The sequence below is a fragment of the Brachycentrus maculatus genome, unplaced genomic scaffold, assembly GCF_059751285.1.
Source record: "Brachycentrus maculatus isolate JH-2025_06_01 unplaced genomic scaffold, ASM5975128v1 h1tg000268l, whole genome shotgun sequence".
In the NCBI taxonomy this organism is placed as follows: Eukaryota; Metazoa; Arthropoda; class Insecta; order Trichoptera; family Brachycentridae; genus Brachycentrus; species Brachycentrus maculatus.
Genome location: NW_028281019.1, coordinates 447516 through 467603, shown reverse-complemented (window position 1 = coordinate 467603; position 20088 = coordinate 447516). Strand labels below are relative to the sequence as shown.

General features: G+C 29.7%; 1 protein-coding gene across 1 annotated transcript in view; it reads left to right on the top strand.

Moving 5' to 3' along the window:
* Nmdar2 (glutamate ionotropic receptor NMDA type subunit 2) overlaps nucleotides 1-20088 on the top strand; it is a 344677-nt gene that overhangs the window by 182938 nt on the left and 141651 nt on the right. Inside the window, exons 3-4 of the mRNA XM_088266416.1 lie at nucleotides 14012-14185; nucleotides 19179-19360. Of these exons, the coding sequence (XP_088122542.1) occupies nucleotides 14012-14185; nucleotides 19179-19360 (356 nt within the window). The remainder of the gene's footprint in view (nucleotides 1-14011; nucleotides 14186-19178; nucleotides 19361-20088) is intronic.

Here is a 20088-nt window from a genome sequence, read left to right as displayed (position 1 = left end):
ATAATTTTATTATGGTTTAACTTAACGGTGAGTACAATATGCAGTCAGTTATATTTAAATTAAAACTACAAAGTATTGTAATAATAACAAATTTGTCTATTAAAGAACGCATTTATTTCTGCTGATTAAAATGAAGAAAACATGATTTCCTTCACAAGCAAAAGCTATTCTAAAATCAACCTTATTCAGGAAAGAATAAGGTTTCACCCTTATCACAGAAGAAGACATTAACAATAACAATCCGCTAGTCACTCCAATGAAACGTCAACAAGGATTGTATTTCAGAAACCTAACGGGGATAGAAAAGTAAAGAATGTTATTTTCCAATTGGATTTTATAATGTTGACAGACTCGTGACCATTGGACAGGGTTGTGTTAGCAATTGCGGAGAAATATGTTATGAAGTGATATAATAGAAATACGCTATTACCTAAATGCACACAAAACTTGTTCTTTTTCTTCTTTATATCAGCTACACAGCTCCTTAATTACGTCTGAGGAAAGAGCGTTTCGTCCCAGTAAACTACTTTTAATTAATAAGATTTTGAATTTTTTGATGACTAAATCTCAAAAAAATAAATCATAATCGTTGATTTTATATTCTAAATTTTTTTGACATACTTAGATCTACTTTTTATTTTATTTTACCGTTGCTAATTTTCCTTTTTTCTCATTTACTAATTTTAACCATTTATCTGGTATTCGATATAAATTTGATTATTCAATTTGAGATATAACAAAGTGTATATTCATAAAAAGGCAACAATTGTAACTTTTTTTTAAACAAAAACGCCTAAATTTACTTAAATTATTTAAAGTAAATATTGAACCCATTAAAAAGCATGATTATTGATTATCATCATCATATTTTTGGTTTTCTTTTCAGACAAATTATTATAATTAACAAAGAAAAAAAAATACGGTTCAAAGGAATACACATTTTGTTAAGAAAAATAACCGATTTTTGGTTGATAAATTTTTGAAAATAAGTCAGGAATCCATAAATAAGCATGATTATTATCATCTTTGTATTAGTTTCCCTTTTATACAAATTCATACAATTAACAGAAATATTGACGGTTCAAAGTCCGTAAAATAAAACGAACTTGGTTTAACAAAATGGCCTACAACTTCGGTAAAGAAAATTAGATTACATGATTTAAGCGACCCCACTACTCTAGTCCTTAGAATTGTAAAGTCGATTCAAATTTGATATTACGGAACTCATTATTTACATAAAAGCGACAAAGAATTTGTAAGCAGTAATCCGATCTGTATCCATTTATACTAATGGATTTAAGTTTTTTTTCTATTCTAATATAAAGGTAAATTTACTCAATACCCGGCTTAATTTCTTAGGTTACTATAATCTTGAAGTCGAAATGAAAATGATGTAAAAATTTGTTTCTTGAATGTTTTTTGCTGATACTTTGTGGCACGTTCTGTAAACTTTAAGAAAATAAAACTTCATTTTGTAACCACTTTTATTTTAGTATTTTTTTTCAAACGATTTCAATAAGAACCTTGTTTATATCAAATTATGTAAATGTTGCACGTGTTTTAAGTGATCACTAAGCCTGGTTATAAGCCCTGTAAATATCTAGACTTCCGATTCCTAATCATCTTTGTTGAGATGTTAAAAAAAAATTTACTTAATGGTGAAAAAACAGATTTCTGATCAACTATGTGGAGTGTGAACACACTCAAAATATTGTAGGTATATATATGTTTATGTTTTTCACTAATTAAGGATAACAATTGATATCCTTTACGTTGTTGTCGTTCGGGAATAATACAAGCCATCACGAGCTAGCAGGTATTGTTTTCTTACATCCTTGAACAGGCTTTCCAGCTAGTTAGTATTATATTACGTTAAATTTGATATAATAATTTATCCGTGAAACAGCAACCTTTCTTATGGAGTCGGTTTCTATTAGTCCACTGAAGATCTAACATGATTAAGGGATAAGCATTACAACATATCCCCTTGATGAGGGTCACTTTGAAGGTGATTAAGTTACAAGATATGGGTATGAAGCCTTCCCAGCAAAAGGGAACAAAAGTCATCAGTCGCCCATTAACGATCGTTGTGATTTATTTATTTATTTTAATTATTTATAAACACTCTCCATCTCTAATTTATATTTAAAACACTAACTTTGTGATTTTCCATTTTATAATTAAAATGTAACTTTGTTTTAAAATCACTGAAATGTTTTATTATAATATAATTATAATGTCTACCGGTTTCGAAGCTAACCGCTTCCTTATCAAGACTGATTCATACTAACAAGACTCATTAATACTAATAATCGTTCACTTTTTGTAATACCATTTTTGAATGATAAGCAGAGTGTTATATTACCGTACCACAAAGTTAACAATGATTTTAAAATATAAAATATAATTATTTATTTTTCACCTCAAACATAATCACAAATTACAATTCAGACTAATGAACCCTCACTGGGTTTTCCCGTGAAGAGGGAATATTTTATAAGACTTAATTATAAAATGGTCTTCTTCTTCCTCTTCTTATTGTAAGCCTTGCGGCCTGTTTTTAGGAGGGATTAGCCTACTGCGATGTCGATTCCCAGCTATCAACCCATCTCTTTGGGGGAGTTTGGATGGTTCCATTCTCCTCACACGCGCATACTATTGTCTCCTTCATTGCCTTCCCCACCTAACGACATCTTCGATCTAGCATATTTCCCTGATCCTGGAATTTCTTATTTTATCTCGAAGACTCTTGCCTGATATACTTCTTAGAGTCTTCATTTCTGACACTCTAACCGCGTTTTTTGTGGTAACGGTGTCTGCTCTACTTTCGATTCCATGATCGTCGATGGGTCAGACACAAGTTTTGTAGATCTTGATTTGCTGCTGAAATTATATGAACAGTAAATTGTTTATGAAGTGCAATCAAATAAGACATGGCCAAATAATAATCCACCTCTTTTATTTATTTTTCAAAAGCTCTTTTATATAAACTTTAGTCATTCAATTACTTGATAGACAACGGAAGAAGGTATTGCATAACAATAAAATGAAAATGACCAAAATAAGTATGTGTTAGCTTTTGTATAACTATGTATTGGATCTTATGGTTTTATGAACGTTTTCGTAACGAGGGCTAATTATAATTTGAGTGCATTGCTGGAAGGCATTTTTTCTTGTGATATGTGTGTAATCCTTAAATTCATATGTAAGGAGTGCTTTAGTGTAAAGTTGTCTAATATGTAATTTATTGAATATCACTTGTATGGGAGTACATCGCGGAACTTAACGTATTATTTTCAAAATTGATTTTTGGGCAACGTCAGATAAAAATGAGAAAAAGAAGTATTTGGAATTCAATATTTTAAATTGTATGTAAGAATGTATTATTTAGTACATAATATCCATGAATGACGGAAGGTTCGAGATGGTTTTGTAAATAATGAATATAATGTGATAAGTGTCTCCACTTAAGACGAAGCACATACATTTAGTACAATATGATTTCAGGTACTCATAATGTATGTACATTTATAGATTTTACTATTTGTACCACGCGTTGCTGTGGTATAGTCAAGTTTAATGCAAAATGATGAAAATAGAAAGAACATATCGCTCACTCCTTTCAAGAACGTCAAATCAAAAAACTTGATTTTTCAAGAGATCGTTTTTGAAGTTTAAAAATATAAAGCAATGTATTAAAAATAAATTTCAAGCCACTTATTGAACTTTTAACTGTGCAACCGATCTTTTTAGGTAAAACCTGAATGTTTTTTCTCCATTTGAAAAATATTTAGTTTATTTAAAAAAAATATTAAACGATACCTTTTCTTCAGAATGCAAATACAATATTTTCTGCCTGGAGCAGGTAAATATTAAGTCAAAAATATGTCGCTTTTGCTGGGATTAAGAACATTTTCTGGGCATTCCGAAAACATGCACAACTGAAAATTGACGATTTTTGATATATGACGTTCTTGAAAGGAGTTAGCGATATATCACATTGTTTAATTTCGCAATGCTTGTAAGTGTAAAATATTCTTTTTTGTTCCATTGTCTTTACAGAAATAAAGATTGTTGGGTTTGTCGACTCTAGAATATAAAACATATTATTGTCAATGCGAGAAGCAATTCGTTTGTAAATCTATACCGCATTCAAACAATTAGCCCTGAGCTTTGACGATTGTGATTAAAAACGCCAAACGAATTGGAAATCGCGATCTCTTAAATTAAAAAGGCAAATCAATTGGAATCAAAGGAACGCGAAGGTCGAGGACATCTTTGCCTTTGAAAGGTCCTGTAATGTTTATTGATTTCATCGATACACATGACCGCATTCGTTTCACATCTTTCTACAGTACGCCATTATCAATATTTAGTCTTTTGAATGTTGTTATCAACAGATGTCTCTGCCATTGGGATCAAAATATTTGTTTTTTTAACCTGTTAACCGGGCGGTCCGCTGTCCAATTACGCAACTTGTAACGGGCGCGAATATTGATTCACTCCGTGTCTTAAATTCATGTCGAGACATGTATGGATGACTGATACCTTTGTTGTTCGAAAAATATACGTCCATGTATATAATATGATAAACATATATTTCAAGGACGTATTCATATGTCCTACCCGTATCCGATATTATTTACGTTTGACGTATTTATGCGTCCCGCCCGGTTAACAGGTTAAAAACATGTTTTAACATGTCAGGTAGAATACTCAAATATGCGCGTATGTGAATGCAACATATGAAATTCAAAAATGACTTTAGGAGATGTGAGATCGCAATCATTTATGTAAAATGGTGAATGTTCCATATTTGCAAAATGATCACTCAACCAACCCATGACAGGTCATAAGCCTTGTAAATTCCCACTATTTTACTTTATTCTTCGTCATTTATGTTGAGATGTCAAAATGTTGAAATAACTCTTAAGTAGAGAAAAGCCAGATTTGTGAACAAGTATTTGGACATACTAACTCAAAAGGTCGTAAAAGTTATGAAAACCGCTCGTTAGTGGTTTTCTACGTAGCAAAAAAAATGCTTGGTTAGTGACTCTTTTTTAATTGATTTGGTATGTTTTTCTTTGAATCAATATTTTATAGTATGCAATATTGATGCTGTATTAACCGCTGTATTGCGGTTTTACGAACATTCAAAAAACTTATTTGTTTTCCATATTATCTAATTAAATTTCAAGTGTTCAAGAAAACAGAATAAAAAAAACTGTATTCAAAAACACATATTTCACGTGATATATTAAGCCTAAGTTCGAGCAATAACTCAATGTTTCAAGTGACACCGCAGTTTGGTGGTTAGCTGGGCCCGTTCTGGCTTTTTCCATTCACCCCCTACCCCCTTCCTTTGCCCCATTTTCCACTCTTCGCATCTTACCGCCTTTTTCGTCTCAGCTTCCCTAACCGATATTTATATAATGATATCAGAAATATTTACCGGTCGCCGGCTCGAGCGAGTTTAAGTGAGGGGGAAATTGTATATTGTCAGCGCCTGGAATCGAGGAATGATATCACTCATATTTTTACCACATAACGAGAATAAGCGATACCAAAAATTCCTTATTATTTACACTTTTTTCATATTATTTTTTGACAAATCAACACAGATGAAGAAGAATACAGAAGTCTAGGCATTTACGGGGCTAACGACCGTCATATGCTGGTTTAAGAGATCGTTTTACACACCTACGACGGTCGTAAGCCCCGTAAATGCAAAGACTTCCATATTCTTCTTCATATTTGTTGAGATGTCGAAAAATAATTTGATAAATAACTCCTATAAAGATATTATTTTTGACATCTCATCAAAGATGAAGAAGAATATGGAAATAAAGATAAAGATAATTCAGATTTGTGAACAAGTATGTATTTGGACACATTCAAAATGCAGTTAATTTCTTTTTTGTTTATTTAATACATTTCAGATGGGTACTTTGACAACTGTGCACCGTTGGCAACGAGATTTGATAATTATGGGCATGTCGTTACGACCTTAAAAAAGAGAATTGTATATAATTCTTATATAAAAACATTGGATAACTTCTTCTATTCTATCTTTGAAATGAGGCCAGTGCAGAAGGTAAAAATACCTTTCCCGTCCTTAAGCATCAATCTACCGAAAAGTTAAATATACCTTTCCCGTCCAAAGTGTTTTTTTTAATATAGTTTAAAAATATATAACAATTAAATTAATTTGCTAGATATTTATACTTTTTAACATATCTTTTACTAGTAACGCTGAACCTCTCAAAAAAGACTGATCTCTTGTGCTTAGAGAGGGATTTACACTAATTGATTTTTGTTTATACTTTTAAAAGATATGATATGTAGTTTTTTACTTGTATTATATTTTGTCTTTTTTAAAATTCACATGGTTAAAAGACATTTTATTTATTTTTAAGAAATTAAATACATTCTTTTTCTTAATATCTGTATGAAGGTCATTGAAATATTTGTTTTATTAGAATTGTTTGGTATCGCATTTTGATATTGTGAAATCGTTTTGGAATCTCACATATGAACTTTTCTTTATATAATTGAAAGTAATGTTTTCAGACATTTTTAATACATATCTCAAGTTGTAGGAAGTATATGGTATATGCAATATTGTAACAATTACCTTCATATTGGACATACATATAACTGACAGATGGGACTGCCATCTGTTGAGAAATTTGAAAGTATACAGATTTTCCCTCTCAACTCTAGCCGAAAATTCTTTAAAATTTTTCTTTTGATACACCTCCCTTGGGGATAAAAATACACTGTTCGGTACGATTCGTAAAATTTTTAAGTACATATCCAACAAACTTTTGATAATTATTGTTTATGCTTTGGAAGAAGTTAAATCTATTTAAATTTAATTTTTCGTACTTTACGTATAACACGATTGACAAGAAACGAATCTTCTTAACATCCCGACATTTGGTATTTTGACACCTTGTGTCAATTTTCTGTCATCTTGACTAAGTATTTTCCCACGAAGGATTTATGAAGGCTTTATTGAAGCCACCCTTCACCCCTTGGCCTTAGCTGTCAAATATAAGTGGCTTAAATATATTATAAAGTATATACATATCTTACACATAGTGTGACCTTAAAATCACTGATGTATTTAGAAAGGTCACATTTCACCACTATTTTATCATGATTTTCTTGTTTTTAAAAGGAATTACCCTCAAAGTCCCTACTTTAAGATGCTTGTCTGTAGGTAGGATAGTAAGAATAGGGAAGGTATATGTGAAAAAAAGTATCACAAACACCCGTATTTACTCTCGTATTAACCCCTTTTTGAATCATTAGTTGCCGTTTCAAATAATGTTGAAACTGCACCTAATGATTCATTGGATCAAATAATGTGAGTTATCTTGATCGCAAATTACATGATGACGAGGCTTCAGTAAGCACAGAACATTGTAAAAGCTTTGCTTACCATATGAATGGTAATTTTACTCTGGAATCAACTTTCATGGTAGTCAAACATACTTTTGAATGCACCATTAAATACATGGAAAATTCTATACAAAAATCATTTTTTTAGAATTATATATCGGAAAAGAGAAGAATTTTAACTCTATAAAAAAATTTCAGCGTAAAATTTTTTGAAAATAAAATTTTGTTTTTTTTTTTATCATTTCAAGGTACAATTGTATTTTCAATGTCCATATTTTCATTTAACAAAAAACATTTAGGTTAGGTCATTTAAGTTTAAAAAAAAAACATGTTTATTTTGTAACAACCTTATAGTCGGGTTGTTTTTAGTTCAGCTATTAACGAAATATCAATCTTAATCCATCAAGAAATTTCATCCATCAGTTAAAATATACACTTTCCTTTTTTGTGCGGTATACAAAAGTACCTGGTTAAGAAATGATTGATGTTATCCACTATGTCAATTTTCAATGGAAGCAAGTGCTGTATTATAAATAAAATATTCAAGAGATGTAATTGATCTTCCACTATCCATGTTCATTTGTGAGGTAGTTTTTTTTAAAGTTCTATAGTTTAACGCTGTATCAATATGCAGTATAGTTTTTGGACATTGGTAGGAAAATATTACAATACGTTGTGGAAAATAAGAGGTCACTTTTTAAATTGAAATAATAACTTGAAAATTTTCCTAGATTTTAGAGTTGAGTTATCGCAAATTTAAAAATGAAAGAGAGTAATGACTTTTCTAGAGCGATGAGGACTATCTAAGTAACCATTAATGTAATTTTCAATATGCTTAAAATAAAATATTATTTTTCAATATCATCAATAATAATAATTGTAAATTAAATATTTTTCAATTAAACGATTTTTTAACTGTTTGATTCCGCTTAGAGTTCACAAACATACACTGAAAGAAAACCTCACAATTTTTATAAGCCTCTTGGGTATCCTTTCAGAGAGCCTGTAGACTTGTTAAATTCAACAGCAGCCAAAGTACCAATTTCAGATATTCTTGAATAATTTTACATCACTTTTGTCTTGACGTAACCCCTTGATCACTGGACTAGAATAAAAATTGCCTGCCAATATAATATCTCGCATTTTTATATGAATCTGAAATTTCGAAACTCAGTCATGATTTTGAACGACATAAAGACATTTTATTTCTTTTTCGTTGTGCCATTGAATACAAATCTGATTAAAGAACCTTTTGTCTTTTTGATGAACATAAGAATTTTGTTCGAAATGAATATTATTCTATCGAGGGCAAAAGTATAAAGTAACTTTATTTTTGGGACGTTTTATAAAAGCTAATTCTATTATATTACTATACGTGAACTTATATTCTATTATATTACTATATGTAGATTGTAATCCGTTAGATTTGTCGATTCGTGAATGAGCTTCAAGCTATTTTGTGTATGAAAAGCTTTTGTGACTTTGTAAAATAGTAATATAACCTCTTCAGAATTCATCGACATTGTGTAATAAACAAAGTGTTAAATGGAGACTGCGGTTCGAAAAAAAGGAGTTGGTTGACCCTAAAAAAGATGGGCTGATGATATAATTCCTGTCGCATGGAAAAATATGGAAAAGTCCTATGTCCAGGGGTAGAGAAAAAAGCTGAAGGAAAAGAGGAAGAAGAATAATGCTAATGGCTTTTGATATAATAATGATATGTTGAGATGTCAACAAAACAATATGTTGAAATATATATGTTGCGCTGGTTGGGGTTGTATGGGCATTCGTGTACCGGCCAACATCGAGTGGGAATAGAATTTAGCTGACTAAAAGAACTAACCATGTACTTATACCTTCCATTGCCTACTTTAGATCACTTCTAGAAACTTGGTGGTGGTTTTCCAAACTTGTATTTATTTAGATTGGCAGTATGAGAGATATTTAAAGCTATTAAATGTAAATTCATAGTGAAATCGGGGTACAGTTTTGTTTCACATTTCCTATAATTTTTGCAACTTTATAAAAAATGCTTTGTAAGAGTAGTCGATCAAGAAGCCTTGATGGTTCAGTATCAGATTCGAGAATGCAGTTGGGATAGCTTTTAATGTTGTTAATATCTATGAAACAAGTTACAATTTTGAAAGCGAGAAGATCTAAAATCTAATGTTTAGATTGTAAACCACATATTTGTCGAGTAAGTTAAGGTTGAAGATAAATACTCTTATTGTATTTTGTTGGATTATTCCTAACGTTTCCTACTTGAAGGTATTAATCTGAATAAAAGATTATGTTCGTAAAGTAAAAATTGTCTTGTAAATTTAGTATCCTGTACATGATTTAAAGGACACTAAATTTAGATGATAATTTTTGACAAAACTTTTCTCATGGCATCTAGTCCAAAGGACACATTCATTGGACTCAACTGACTTATACCCGAGTGTCATGTTTGAAAAAGAACCAAGAAAACTATAAAAGGGTCCTTAATTTAATTTATGTTGATGTTCCGCAGACTTTCCGTAGACAAATAACCCAGAAACACTCACGTAAATAACTTTCGGTATCTTTAATCGTGACCGGTATAATCAAGTACATGACATTTACCAGGGAATTCATTATTAAATAAAAATGGTATATTTCAGTCAATTCAGCATCGAAAATCGACAATATGAAATATTATAGAAAATAATCACAGTATGTTTTCAACATTTTGGATGTGTCTAAATCCATTATTGAAACCTACTGGAAACTGAACCGGGGACCTCTGGTATGGTAGCCAAACGTGGTGACTACCACTCAATGGAAGCGTATTTAAAGTAAAAATTTGTTATGAGTACCTAAGTTAGCATTAATTTGTTTTTTTTTTTTAATAAAAATAACGTACAATTCGTCTAAGCAATGTAAAAAGATCATTCAGTAACTAAAATTTTGTGATTTTTTTTAAAATAACATGCATAATATAAAACATGAAAATCAAGACTGAAATAATGAACATGGAAAAAATACCAAAAAAAATTAAAATTTAAAATAAATACATCATTTACAAATTTCATATTAATATTCAATAAATTTAATATAAATATTTAATTTATTAACTATAAATATGAAATTTGTAGTCAAATATCTTATGTGGAATTGACCAAAATGTTGATCACACTCCAACTCTTAATTGCACCTCCAACTCGCTTCATACCATTTTTGAAATCGATTGATTTGTACGTATTTTTAATTCGTTCCCATGTAAACACGATATTTTTATGAGCATGCTGTATACCTTGGAGCTTTTAAAACATATTCAATAGTACATTTGATTTTATATTATAACAATAATAAAACTCATACAATCGAAAATCACAAAGAAAGGTTAATAAAAATTATTTCGTTAAGGAATATTACAATTTTATTTATTTATTTCATATATTTTTCTTTTATTATCATTCCCGCTCAAGTGTTGCAAAGAATACACGAATACAGCATCGGATCGATAAGGTACCAACTTGATCGTCAATGACACGCAGGTAATGTAATTAGTCCTGTGCTTTAAATCTGAGATAGGATTGGAATATGTTATAAAAATACATAGATTCCACAAGTGATGAAGTAAAACTATTTTAATATAATCCTACCATGGTACTTAAAAAAATACAATATTGCCAAATCTATGTATTTATTAACTTCATAATCAAACGTCAATAACTTAGAAAAAAAACTTTGAGCAATGAATTTGTGATTGAAATTTATAACAGTTTAAAGGAGTTTTATTGTTAGAAACAGCCAAATAATAACGTAAATTATTCTGAACTTTTTGAGTACTTTGTAACACAGCGTTATTTAAAAAAAAACATTCGAGGCTCGATTGAACCTTAATACGTCTTTAAAGAAACTTTTTTATGGTAGTCTGTTACGGTTTTTTTTTCATAATAAGAATATTTTATATTAAAATTTATCAATTGAAAAATTTCATATACGAGTATATTATACAGCGTATCTTAATTTTCTCTTTATCGTTATAACTTATGTATACATTTAACTTCTTCATACTATGAAAGATCACGTCGAAATACTACAACAAATTTAATGAAAGACGAAAAAGTATATTTTTCTGTAAATTTATTCATGAAAATGTTCAACAAATTGGAAAACTTTTCAAATCCTGATTTTTTGACGTGTTTTATCATATATGCATATATATTTTTTTATTTCGTTTATCGTGGAATATGGAATTCTATATATATATAACTATATATATTTATATATATATATATATATATATATATATATATATATACATACATATAAACATAAATATATATATATATAAATGTATATATATATATATATATATATATATATATATATATATATATATATATATATATATATATATATATATATATATATATATATATATATATATATAAATATAAAACTCATGGTAAAATTTACAGTTATTGGCTAGGGAAGTAGTTAAACTAGGCGATATTTCATTAGCCGCATGCCAGGCATTAACACAGATGATCGCCTCCCAACCCTTGGAAACTTTTTCAGTACACGTAAAAGCAATTCCGCCCGAATTGTTTGCTTAGTTTAGTGTACCCTCGAGTAATTGGGGGATGATAAGGAGATGATTCTTGCCTCGTTCGATTCAAATCCCGTGAATTTATGCATGAGACACGATATGTTTGATGTGTGAATCCGTTTTGGAAACACGTTTGTTGCTAGAGCACTCAATCCCGGTCGTTTCTGAACGGAAGTGACTGGATTGTAGAACTAATCTTATTCGTAATAACAGCTCATCGGTATACAACGAGGGATTTGTACGTTAAACGAAGAGTATTGAATATTCCACGTTTTGATATTAATAGTTCATCATTATTATACACGAGGACACAATTAAATATATGTGGAGCCGAAGCACAACTAAGTTTACAATACGGTCCTTACCTATACCCAAATTAACCAGCTGCTTGACATACATACATAGAGCTGAAGCCAGTCGGGGATCCAAAATAAATTAAACTAAATTAATAAATAAAAATAGTTTTAAACATTTTGAGTGTGTCAAAATACTTGTTCACAAATCAGAATTTTTCCAATTATAGGAGTTATTTTTCATTTTATTTTTTGACATCTCATCAAATATGAAAAATTTGAGTAGTGTGGTTGTCAATAATGGATAGATTTGGTGAATGTTACTTAAAAGTGATAACTTAAACCAGCTTATGATGGTCGTCTTCCCCGTAAATGCCCAGATTTCCATATTCTTCTTCATTTTTGATGAGATGTCAAAAAATTATATGAAAAAATACTTTATGGAGAAATATTTGTGTTTATGATTAGTTAAATTTTCTTTTTTTTCCTTTGCCTCATACCTTATGTCTTTTTTAATGCCTATTTACTATATGCCAAACACTTAAAAGTGGCCAGGTAAGGAGTCGAAATAATCGGCGGGTATGTATGAGGAGATGTATGAACGTGGAATAGGCAAAGAACGTTTGCTAAGACTGAATGGTGTGGCGTTTATCCTCCTTTTTTTTGCTATTTTATCTCTGCCTACCCCTGTGGGGAAGCGGCGCGATAATAATTAAAATGTTTGACCACAAAGTAAATGCTTTGATTATAAATAATATAACCTTTTATTGCTTTATATTTAATATTTTCCATGTGTTTTTTAATTTTTCTTTTTTTTTTAGTGTTATTAACCTTAATTCCATGTCCCAAAATAAGTAATGGAAATTACTTTTTGTGAATATTATATATTTGACTGATGTATGTAATATGTTTAAATGTATAAATAAATAACACACATTTTTACGATATTCTGGTCTCATCATAGTAAATGATGTTTTTAAGTTTTTTCTCTCCTTTGAGATATATGAAAAGAAATAATAATTTAAAATATCTAAGGGGAGAAAAACCCAGAATTTGTGAATAAAAAACATGTTTCACTGAAAATACTGTAATGTTATTGACTTATATTTACTTTACATGAAAAATATTTCATAACGACAAATCCTAGTACACATCGTTAAAGCGACTTTTTTTAATGATGCGGAATGCATCGAAATACGTGCCACAAAAGACTTAAAGAAATAGTGGTATTTAAAAAGTAAAGCATACATTAAACCTCTGTTTATATTACTACAAAGTGACTGCCGAATCAATTAACGAAAATTATTTATTGAAGGATATCTGGGTATTAACAGAGCTATTGACAGAGCTACACGACCTGTTATTTGCTGATTAATGTAATAAATAATATTATTAACGAAAAAAACTGGTAAAAAATAAGTTAAATGAAAATTCAACAATTTATTATATGTTGTTGCTCATTATATCCCATATTATAAAATAATATTTGAATCATATTTTTCAATTTTATTTTATTTGATCAGTGACTGGTTTTCGTGGTTACTGATAACATTATCGACAGGTGACGTCAGTAACGATAAAATATGGTCACTATTGAAATATAGTTAGAGTGTAAAAAATATACACCTGTTGCTCCATTATGTAAAATGCAAATCCACCAAGAAATGTCTTGGTATTATTTCAACAGTGTAATAATTTATTTTAACTGAGCTTTTATTTTCCTTGTTTACAGCTATTCTCAACTCCCTCTGCAAGGAGTTTCTCTCGGTGAACGTGTCTGCAATACTCTACCTCATGAACTACGAGTCGTACGGACGCTCGACCGCCTCAGCCCAGTACTTCCTCCAGCTTGCTGGATATCTCGGCATACCAGTCATAGCATGGAATGCAGACAACTCTGGTCTAGGTAAATATCGGAACTCCTTCAGTCCCCAAACTTTCCTGAAAATCCAATAAAATTATACAATTTCATGTTTTCAACAAACAAAATAAAATGTAAATGAAAGCACTTGTTTATAATCAATTGAGTTATATTTATTTTAACAACTAGTTTCGGAAGCTACAGATGCTTCCATCTTTGGGTTTTAATTTAAGTTTATATTTATAACCAAAGATGAAAGCATCTGTAGCTTCCGAAACTAGTCGTTAAAATAAAAACTCATGTGATAATATACAAGTGTTTTCATTTAAATTGTAGGAAAGTAAACATATACTATCAAAACAAGTTAATCGTTACTACTCTGACCAATTGACATTTACATTTAAGGTGACAAATAAAGCTGTTGCTTTTTAAGGCACTTTTCATGGCTAGAATTACGACACTTATTCCCACCATTAGGATGAGTACGAATGAGAAGTGCTCTTGCGTACAGTCGCTTGACATTCAAAACACTTCCCTTACCTGTTTGTTTAAATATCTCAGTTGTAGGTGTCCTGATGGGAATCTCAAAAAGAACCTTAAGAACCCTTTTTTTTTAATTTTGCATTTATAACATTTTCCATGGCTTCGTTTTACGCAATTGTATGGTATTTTAGTAAACTCTAAAAAAATGTTTTTTTTTTGGTTCAGAATGTTTCTTAGAGAAATGAAAACTTTTTCATATTTGTTGAAAATATCAATTTGAATTGCCTTCTAAATGCAAGTGTTTACACGTAACAATTCCTAAGTATTCCATTTTACCAAATTAAATGTTCCGGTCATTACACTGGATCTTACTTTCATATATACGCGTCTGTATATGACTTTATCACATTTTTGTTCTCATTTTTGAGTCACACTGAAATTAATAAATTTTGGAATAATAATAACGATATTCAAGAATTTATTGAGGGAATATCTCTTATATTTCAGACAAGGTGAATCAAGGGATATAGCTAATATCCTTTGATTCGCCTGAAAATTTTGAAATATTCCCTTAGTAAATTGATGAATTTTCAAGAAAATGGTTATTATATTCTTAGATTTCCATAATGTAATAACTTAGAGACACATTCCAATGTGAAAATCAAAGCATTTAAGTTTCCTCCGGTATGTATTGTGGAATTCTGAAAATGGGGTGGGTGTGTAAGGGATGGAGGAGAACGCCGTATCACCTTCAACCCTTAATTACTTCCCGCTTCAAACTATTAAATCCTGATACCTCACGAACCTGATTTATTGACGGCTTAACCTTATTAGGGTTAAACATTATAATTTTAGTGTTCGCGAATTTATATTACAGCTGATTGAATTCAATTTGAAAATTCGCCGAGAACAAAATACATAGGTATATTAAATTGTTTGAAAATTCTTCTTTTGATCTTTAATATGAACCCCCCCAAAATTCTAATTAAATAGCATTCCTTAGATCTTCTATATCATCCTTCTCAACTCCTTACTAAGTCTTCTTTACATTTATCAATTTACAGTTTCATAAATGAAGAATAATGTTAAAATTAAATACTCGTAAAAAACCACTTAATTCATTAGTGGTTTTTAACAAGTGTTTATTTTTTGTTAAAATAATCAACATATCATTTCACGAAGTTAATGCAAATCAATAAATAATATAAGAATATTAAAATTATTTTCAGTCAAATTTACCTTGTTTGTGTTTTCACTTATATTTACCACATTTTCTTAATTTTTGTTGAATTTTACAAAACTAATCGCTTAATTAAATCATTTAACGTTGATTTCACTATCCTTTAATTGTAATATAAAGAAACTCAACAATGATAGAACAATACTTGAGTTTTAATGAATTTATTATTTATCTCTTTTTTAAAATAATTAAAGTACATTCATATATATAGTATTTTCTTGAGCTTTGTACAAAACTTATTTTGGAACAATTACATAATCTCACATTTATACGCATTTACAAACCCTCATGTATATATACAAATAAAAATTCAAATACATACATATGTATTTATAGTAAATATATTTTTTTAAGTTGTCAAAGTATTTTATATTTTTTATGATAAAATGTAATTTTTTTTAAAATTTTTGTTAATATAATATTATATTAACGTATATACAATATTATAAGCATAATTTGAGAGACAATGTGAGAAGATCAGCTCGCTGGCAGTGTTACCACACTTGTAATCCCCATATCTGTTCGCAAGCAGTTTTATGATAAGGTTGAAGCTCTTCATCAGCCTTTCCCGGAAGCCTGCCACTCTATGTCTTATGAGACTACCTTAGTATATCGCTCACTCCTTTCAAGAACGTCATAAATCAAAATTCGTCAATTTTCAGTTGTGCACGTTTTCGGAATGCCCAGAAAATATACTATATCCCAACAAAAGTGGCATATTTTTAAATTAATATTTACCCGCTACAGGGCAGAAAGTGTTGTTTTTGCATTTTGAAGAAAAGGTATTGTTTAATTATTTTTTTAAACATACTAAATATTTTTCAAATGGAGAAAAAACCTTCAGGTTTAACCTTAAAACATGTGTTGCATAGTAAAAAGTTCAATGAGTGGCTTGATATTTATTTTTAATACATTGTATTATATTTTTAAACTTTAAAAACGCTCTCCTGAAAAATCAAGTTTTTTGATTTATGACGTTCTTGAAAGGAGTGAGCGATATGTGCTGAAGCATATATACCACTCACACTACAGTGTCATGCTTTTTTATTGAGAGCCCTGTGTATTATTAAAAAAATGTATATTGCGCTACTCCATTTATAAACTGTATTAAAAAATAAGAGGTATAAATATCATTGTAGGGTAAAACGTTGTGTGATAGATGTTCAAATAGTGAAATAAGGAAGAAAAAGAAGGTTGAAGTAAGCATTATTGATCAAATTAAGTAAAGTGGGTTGAAATGGTTTGGGCATATAAATCAAATGAGTGAAAAAAGGATAGTAAAATTAATTGACGAGGCAAATTCGGCTGATTAAAAAGCAGAGGAATACCAAAGAAAACGTGGCATGATCAAGTATTTCAAATTTTTGAAAGTGGTCAGGTCAGGAGTCCGAATAATCTGCGTGTATGTACATATGAGGAGATGCGTGTCTGTGAAAGAGGCATGCGCAAAGATAGATTGGTGTGGCGTACTAATTTCTCTGCTTACCCCTGCGTGAAAGCAGTCTTGTATTTTAGTTGGTTACAAGGCAAGCTGCTTTTAAGTGAAACTCCTTTTAAAATATATTTCAATTTAATTTCAATAGTAAAATGTAATGAAACATATAAAAAAACGCTTTTTCTTTTCTTTACTTTTACTGATTATAAGAAAACAGATGGAATATTTTGAAGAAAGGAGTATTTTTTTATATTAATAATACGTAAAATGTATTGAAACAAGACCCTTTGGATTTTCAATAAAGGTAATACTTTTTCACAAATTGCCAGCAACCGTAACGAGATAAACGTTATCGGAAAAGCCTTCATTAATCCCGTAACATTGATACAATCTTTGGCTTCAAAACTCAAAGGGCCGTAGGTTTACTTTTACCTAACGAGGGATGAACTTTAACTTAGGGGTGCCTCAGGCTGTATTATACAAAGGGAAAATGTAAGAGTAGTAGCTCCTTTCTTACCGAAAATTGTTTTTGGCCTTCCGTGGACTGAGTAGCCATCGGCGCGCAAATCATATTAAGTGTTATAGAAAGGTTCGGATTGTGGATCTTACTATTCGGACGTGACCTGTGAATGAAATTGCATCAAAATCGACGGAAATTTTGAAATTCGTTTTATCTTTGGATTTTTTTTGTAAAATTTACGAAAAACTGTAGAAATATTTTTATTGTTTATTTGAAACAATTTTTTCCATCGATATTTCAGCAAAGGTGAAGTTTTGTGTTTCACAGATTCTCAGCTGGTGAATTAATCAAGATCCATATCTAACAAAATTTTAACCAACATATGAAAAGAATCTTATAAGTGTATAAAGTGATCGCTTGATCCAGTCAAACCCCAAATCTCAAGATCTAGAATGCTAAGACTTTCAACGTTCATTCGTATAACAACAAAAGATGTTAATCAACAATCAACATTTTTATTAAAAAAATTAAACAAAAATAATCTTAATTGCTCAGTATTTTTACAAATTTTTGGAGCATATGGTTCATATTATATATTCTTGGAGCCATGTTATATTTCGCTTAAAGGCGCGCTTCATTTTCTACTAATTTAATATTTATTCCCATTATTTCCTCAATACAGTTTTAATGAGTTTGAACGCAAAGTACTTTTTGTTATATAGTTGCCTAACGTTCAGAACATATTTATACTCGTTTAAACGCTTCCGCCGTGGGTGTCCTGACTCCTTTATTTACAATAAAATAAGAAAATTTCAGAGAAAAAAAACTTGTTTTTGCATAAAAAAAGATGGAAGTCTATGCATTTCAGGGCTTACGACCTGGCATTTGCCTGGCTTAAGGAATCACTTTATACACTTGTGTAACGTTCTCTTCTGGGAGATGTTTAGACTTCCATTTTTTTTCTTTCTTTTAATATCAAGTCACGATACCTTTAAAATTGATGTATCATCTGTGGTGTGAGTAATCCAATGTCTGATATAATTAATAAAATTAATATTGTAAAATTAATATTGTTTTTTATGTCCGCCTCCGTAGTGTAATGGTCAGCACGCTCGGCTACCGTTCTGGAGGTCCCGGGTTCGATTCCCAAGGGGGGTAAAATAAATATAGTGATTTTTTCACTGTAATATTTATTCAATATTACCATGGACTGGTACCTGAAGCGGAGGGCTGATCACCTTTCCTTCATGTGTAAACGATCAAGTTAACACTGCGTTTATATGACACAGTGCCCTATGCACCATTGGGGTGCGGATAAGGGTTTTTTTTTATATATAATATTGTAAAAAATAATCCTTCATTTTTTTCTAATAAGAGTGTTGTATTTTATAACCGGCTGATTGAAATGACTATATTTCAGAAAGGAGAGCATCTCAGTCGACCCTTCAGCTTCAACTAGCTCCATCCATTGAACATCAAACAGCCGCCATGCTCAGTATCCTAGAGAGATACAAATGGCACCAATTTTCCGTGGTCACTTCGCAAATTGCTGGGCACGACGATTTCATACAGGCAGTCAGGGAAAGAGTTTCAGAGATGCAGGTAAGAAAAGAAGATTTATATAATATTCATATATATATATATATATATATATATATATATATATATATATATATATATATATATATATATATATATATATATATATATATATATATATATATATATATATATATATATATATATATATATATATATATATATATATATATATATATATATATATATATATATATATATATATATATATATATATATATATATATATATATATATATAAATATATATATATATATATAAATATATATATATATATATATATATATATATATATATATATATATATATATATATATATATATATATATATATATATATATATATATATAAAGTATAAAAAGTATATATATATATATATATATATATATATATATATATATATATATATATATATGTATATATATATATATATATATAAAATATATATATATATATATATATATATATATATATATATATATATATAAAATATATATACAAAATTGTATACCGATTTCACTGTACATTTACAATTAAAAGTTTTTTTTAAACCCTATCACTGCCAATCTAAATAAAAACAAGTTTCTAAAACCACCACCAAATTTTCAAGAATTGCCTCGGCATTGGCAGTGAAAGAAATTAGTAGTTGGTTAGTTCAGTTAGTTTGCTAGATCGTATTCCGACCCGACGTTGGCCGGCACACAAACGCCTACACAACCCCGACCAGCACA